This window comes from Apis dorsata, unplaced genomic scaffold (assembly GCF_000469605.1).
Source record: "Apis dorsata unplaced genomic scaffold, Apis dorsata 1.3 scaffold_435, whole genome shotgun sequence".
In the NCBI taxonomy this organism is placed as follows: Eukaryota; Metazoa; Arthropoda; class Insecta; order Hymenoptera; family Apidae; genus Apis; species Apis dorsata.
In genome coordinates this window covers 59,055-64,390 of record NW_006263686.1, presented here as the reverse complement: position 1 = coordinate 64,390, position 5,336 = coordinate 59,055, and the positions used below count along the sequence as shown (strand labels likewise).

At 24.1% G+C, this 5,336-nt stretch overlaps 1 protein-coding gene across 3 annotated transcripts; it reads left to right on the top strand.

The window, feature by feature from the left end:
• Window positions 1-1,098: 1,098 nt before the first annotated feature.
• On the top strand, window positions 1,099-4,952 carry LOC102678546 (band 4.1-like protein 5). 3 transcript variants are annotated; one of them, XM_006619763.2, is made up of 8 exons: window positions 1,099-1,217; window positions 1,321-1,601; window positions 1,852-1,999; window positions 2,126-2,302; window positions 2,400-3,101; window positions 3,230-3,660; window positions 4,086-4,508; window positions 4,711-4,952. In XM_006619763.2, the coding sequence occupies exons 2-8, from the start codon at window positions 1,437-1,439 to the stop codon at window positions 4,837-4,839; spliced, it is 2,175 nt and encodes a 724-aa protein (XP_006619826.1). In that variant the 5' UTR covers window positions 1,099-1,217; window positions 1,321-1,436; the 3' UTR covers window positions 4,840-4,952. The 3 variants fall into 3 exon arrangements, with proteins under 3 accessions (XP_006619826.1, XP_031368300.1, XP_006619825.1); XM_006619762.2 differs by having other exon boundaries at window positions 1,104-1,601; XM_031512440.1 differs by lacking the exon at window positions 4,086-4,508 and having other exon boundaries at window positions 1,102-1,601; window positions 4,711-4,929.
• The last annotated feature ends 384 nt before the right edge of the window (window positions 4,953-5,336 follow it).

Sequence of the window (5,336 nt, the reverse complement as noted above, 5' to 3'; positions counted from 1 at the left end):
TTTACGAATTAAAATTTACAGTATTTTTTGATTTAAAGTATTGTATTTGTACAATATTGTTATAATATTATAATATTTTAAATGCCATTTTATAGAAAAAATTTTATAAAAAAAATTATTAAAATTTATGTTTTAGAAATTTATTAAAATTTAGTTTTAATCTATTTATTACATATCATTTTTTGAAATTGATTGACGAAAATATTTAAATGATTTCTCAGTTTTGCTTTTTATATGAAATGAAAATTGAATTTAATGCACATTTAAAAAGTATGAAATATTAAATTAAAAATAGAATATATTAAAATTGAATAATTAAAATTGGAACAACAATTTCTCATTTTTTCATAATAATAATAAAGTATATGACACTCGCAAATAAGACGCGCGAAACTACGAATATATGTATTTAAAGCACTTTTAAACAATAATATATAATATACATATTCAAAAATAAAGGAAATTAATATTGGCGAATAAAATATATATTTTAAATATGATATTTGTTTACAATTTTAAATTACACACGAAATCTAATAAAATATAATCTTAACATGTCTGAAAACTTCAACAGTCAAACCAGAACTAATTTATAAAAGATGGCTAATAATAGTCATATTTTAAATGAATATTTTAAAATATGAAAAATTTTAATATCATAATTTTTAATATTGTATTAATATATTTCATTAATTTTATAACTCGATGTGTTATAACAATTTCTAATTTCTAATATTATAATTTTACACATTTATTAAACTTTTATAAAAAATTTTAATACTGATAATTTATCAGTATTATTTAGGTTAGTTAATTATTTAGGTTAGTTAATTATTTTAGGAACATTTTTCTATGATAGAGGATATTATAATTATTAATTCAATTTATAAATTTTCACTTTAATAATTTTCTAAATTCTAAATATTTTAACAATATATTTTTATCTTTTTATAATTTTTTGTATTTTATGTATGATTTATGATTTTTTTCAGTATTTGTATATTTCAAAATATTAAACACAAAATTTTCTAAGATAGTAGATCTATTTTATATCTTGTCTATGGTTTGAATATTCTCAAAATTGAGACTAGCGCCATCTGATTAGCGATAAAAAAATATCTGTAGCTTTACTGTAACCGAGAGATGTGTATCTTCTCCGGATTCTTTGAATTTCGCGATTACGCGCGAATTATTATATCTAGTCAACAAATATAAATGTAACTTAAAATTTTTTTTGTAATATTATTTTTAATATGTGCATTTAACTATCATTTTTTTTCTGATCGTTTTGATATATCATACTTGTGTTTCGTGTACAAGTGGGCGTATTAACCGACGCAACGTATTATGAAAAAGCATATATCTATGTAAAACAAGGAATGTAGCATTTTGGGTCAATATATCATTATTGCTTACCAGCAAATTTATTCTGACTTATGTCAAATAAAATGTTAAGATTTCTATCGCGACGCAGGGCTCGTAGTGTTAGTGGACAGACTACGTCTTCCCAAATTAAAAATCAACGATTGCTAAGTAATAAAAATGTTGTTCAATGTAGAGTTGTTTTACTTGATGGCACAGATTTGCCTATAGAATTATCAGTAAGTGAAAATAATTTATTATAAAATAATAGATTTTTATCGTTTATATTTCTAAAAAATAAATTTTTGGAAAATGTTATCATAATAGAATTAATACTATTAATTTCTTATCGTTATAATATATATAATTAATATAAATAAAAAAAGGAAAATAATATTTTTCTAACTTTTTTATATATAGATATATATTTTTTATATATAGATTTTTTCTATAAATTTTGATATTTTTATAAACATTTTTGTGTTACAGAAAAAAGCATTGGCTAGTGATTTATATGAACAAGTATTTTACAGCTTAGATTTAATAGAAAAAGATTATTTTGGATTACAATATACAGATAGTAATAATGTTCAACATTGGCTAGATCCTACAAAACCAATAAAAAAACAAGTAAAAAGTATGTTTTTTGCATACTTATATAGTTTTTCTTTTTTATTTATTGACAAATATATCATTTTTAAAATTTTTTATTAAAACCTTTTATATTTGTTTTTTTAATATTAATAAGCAATATTTTATTTAGTTGGACCACCATATACTTTACGGCTTAAAGTAAAGTTTTATTCATCAGAACCTAATACTTTAAGAGAAGAACTAACAAGATATCAGTTCTTCTTACAACTTAAACAAGATGTCTTGGAAGGAAAACTTCATTGTCCTCATCAAGTTGCTGTACAGTTGGCTGCTTTAGCTCTTCAATGTATGTATTAAAAAAAAAAAAATAGAAAAGAAAAAAATGAGTAAGTTAAAAAAAAATTTATATTTTAATATTTTTTAAAATTGGTATATATTTTTAGCTGAACTTGGTGATTATGATCCTGCCATACATAGTGCAGCTACAGTATCAGAATTTAGATTTGTACCAGGTCAAACAGAGCAAATGGAACTTGAAATATTAGAAGAATATACTAAATGTTCTGGTCTTAGTCCAGCACAGGCTGAATCAGCTTATCTCAGTAAAGCAAAATGGTTAGATATGTATGGTGTAGATATGCATACTGTTCTTGGTAAAGATGCATGTGAATATTCTTTGGGTTTAACGCCGACCGGAATTCTAGTTTTTGAAGGAACACAAAAAATAGGATTATTTTTTTGGCCAAAAATTGGTCGATTAGATTTTAAAAAAAAGAAATTAACATTAGTTGTAGTAGAAGAAGATGATGAAGGAAGAGGAGAACAAGAACATACATTTGTGTTTAGGCTTGTTAATGAAAAGGCTTGTAAACATTTATGGAAATGTGCTGTAGAACATCATGCTTTCTTTCGATTACGTGCACCTGTTAAAGGTGCTAGTGGACGTCAAAACTTCTTTCGTATGGGTTCGCGTTTTCGTTATAGTGGTAAGACAGAATTTCAAACTACTCAACTGAATCGAGCACGTAGAACAGTACAGTTTGAAAGACGACCAAGTCAAAGATACGCACGCCGTCAAAGTCATGTTTTAAGAGAACGTCAGCGTCAACAAGTGGAGCAACCACAATCAGCTCCAGTGATTACTAGTATGCATAAAGATATTTTAATTCTGTTAACGAATATTCAAATAAAAATTGAATAATTAAAAATTCAGAATAATTATATAAATAGAAATTTTTTCCAAATAAATTTTTCTTTTTTATTTCTTTTTTAGACGAAGAAGAATCTTTGCAACGTCAATCAAGTCAATGTAGTACAAAGTCTTCAGATTCTAGCGTACATCCTACACCTTCGCCTTTAGTAGATTCTTTATTGAAATCTCTGGCCAAAGATCAACAACCTTTAGAACCTAGAAATCAAACAATTTCTAATACAGAAAAAGAATCAGAACCAGTGAAAACGAGTTTAATTATTGAAAATATAAGTAATCAAACATCATTAGTACCAAATAATCAAGTTAGTGGTACTTCTTCATTGCCTCCACGTACACCTATTCCTCCAGAATCATTAAAATGCAATATATTAAAAGCAAAGTCTTTAGAACAAGGGAAAAATTCAAATTTAGTTTCAATTACGTCCATGGATACACCTACAGTTATTAATAAAAACAATCAGCATTCTGATGCAGCAACAATCGTATCGGTGGTAAGAAAATTAAACTTTTATAATATCATTAATGTATAAAATATATAAGTAATAAATTTCAAATATATTTATTATAGTAGAAAGTTGAAAGTCCTTTTCAATTTTTAGAATGCTATTCATTAATTAAATTATTTTGCATTATAAACATTTTTTAAACAAATAAATTATTGAAATTAAAAGATTGTATTTGCGATTTAAATTAGGATTATGTAGTAATAAAATGTAAATGTCATTGACAAATATTTAAAATAGATAAAATCTGAAAAATTCGTACATACGAAATATTTTTACTTATATTTTTATTTTCATGTTGCGTTTTTAGATATATTTTGTATTATTACATAAATAATTTTTTTATTACTTTTGTTTTATTGCTTTTAAGCTTAGATATGATTGTTTGCTTTTTCGCGTTATTTCTTATATAGGGAGGAGATAAACTGACACTTTCAGTAAGCGGAACTACAATGATAAATCCATCTGCTGACGACAATGTGACTGTAACACACTTTTCTTTAGATAGCTGGGGACAAATTGAACAAAAAACAACACAACTGAATCCTAAAATTTCAAATCAATCTCAAAATCCATTCAATCCATTTACTAGCGATAATAACAACGAAATTACTAATATCTCTGAAAACACAGAAGAAGATATAAAAACAGAAGAAGAAAAAAAAACAAATACAAACCCGTTTATTGATTCAAATCCATTTTTGGGCTTGCTTAATCCTTTTAAAGAAATACAACCTATGGTTGAAAAGAAAGCTGAAGCGGAAATAGAAAAAAATGGAGCGAGAGTCGTGAAAACTGAAGAGATACAAACTACTACTACGACTCTTACTCATAAGGTGTGACTCAATCTTAAATGCTTGATAATTAGTAACTGTAACAGTTTTTGGTTTGTTTCATTTAAAAATGCTTTAGCTTAAGCAAATTGTATGCAAATATGTGCTTGTTTTTTTTAAATGTTTTTATGATATTTTTAATTTTTAATTAAAATTTTATGCATAAAAAATTTAAAGTAGATAAATGATATTTTTTTTGTTTCAGGATGATAATTTAGCAGTTTCTGATATAAGTCCTTGGTTAGTAGCCGATCCACAAACAACGACAACAGATCAAACTCCAATTAAACATACTGTAATTACGAGGAAGACTGTAATTACAACGCAACTTTAAAATATTAATTCATCAATGAAAAATACAAAAAAAATAACGAATAATATTTTTAAAACAGAAGAACAAATATTTATCAAATTTTGTCTTCCTCAAGATATATATATATATACATACTGATATACTTTTTGTGCCTATTGGAATATAATATTGCCTAAATAGACAATATAAAATAATTTGAAATAACATATCAATGGGACCAGTTCGTATTTGTATTTTTTACAAATTATAAATAATTTACATTCATGTAAGTATTTTATTTGATTTTAATTCTTAATTTAAAAAAATATATGAATAAATCATATGAATTCTTTGAGAAATCAAAACAAAAATATAAATTGTATAAATGTAATTTCTAATTGGAAAATTAAATTATTGCTTTCTTGGTATCTTTTTTTTATAATAAGATATATTTTCAAATTATAAAAAATTTTTATAAATATATAAAATATATCATTTGGTAATTATGTTAATACTCTTTAATATCATAAAAATTATGC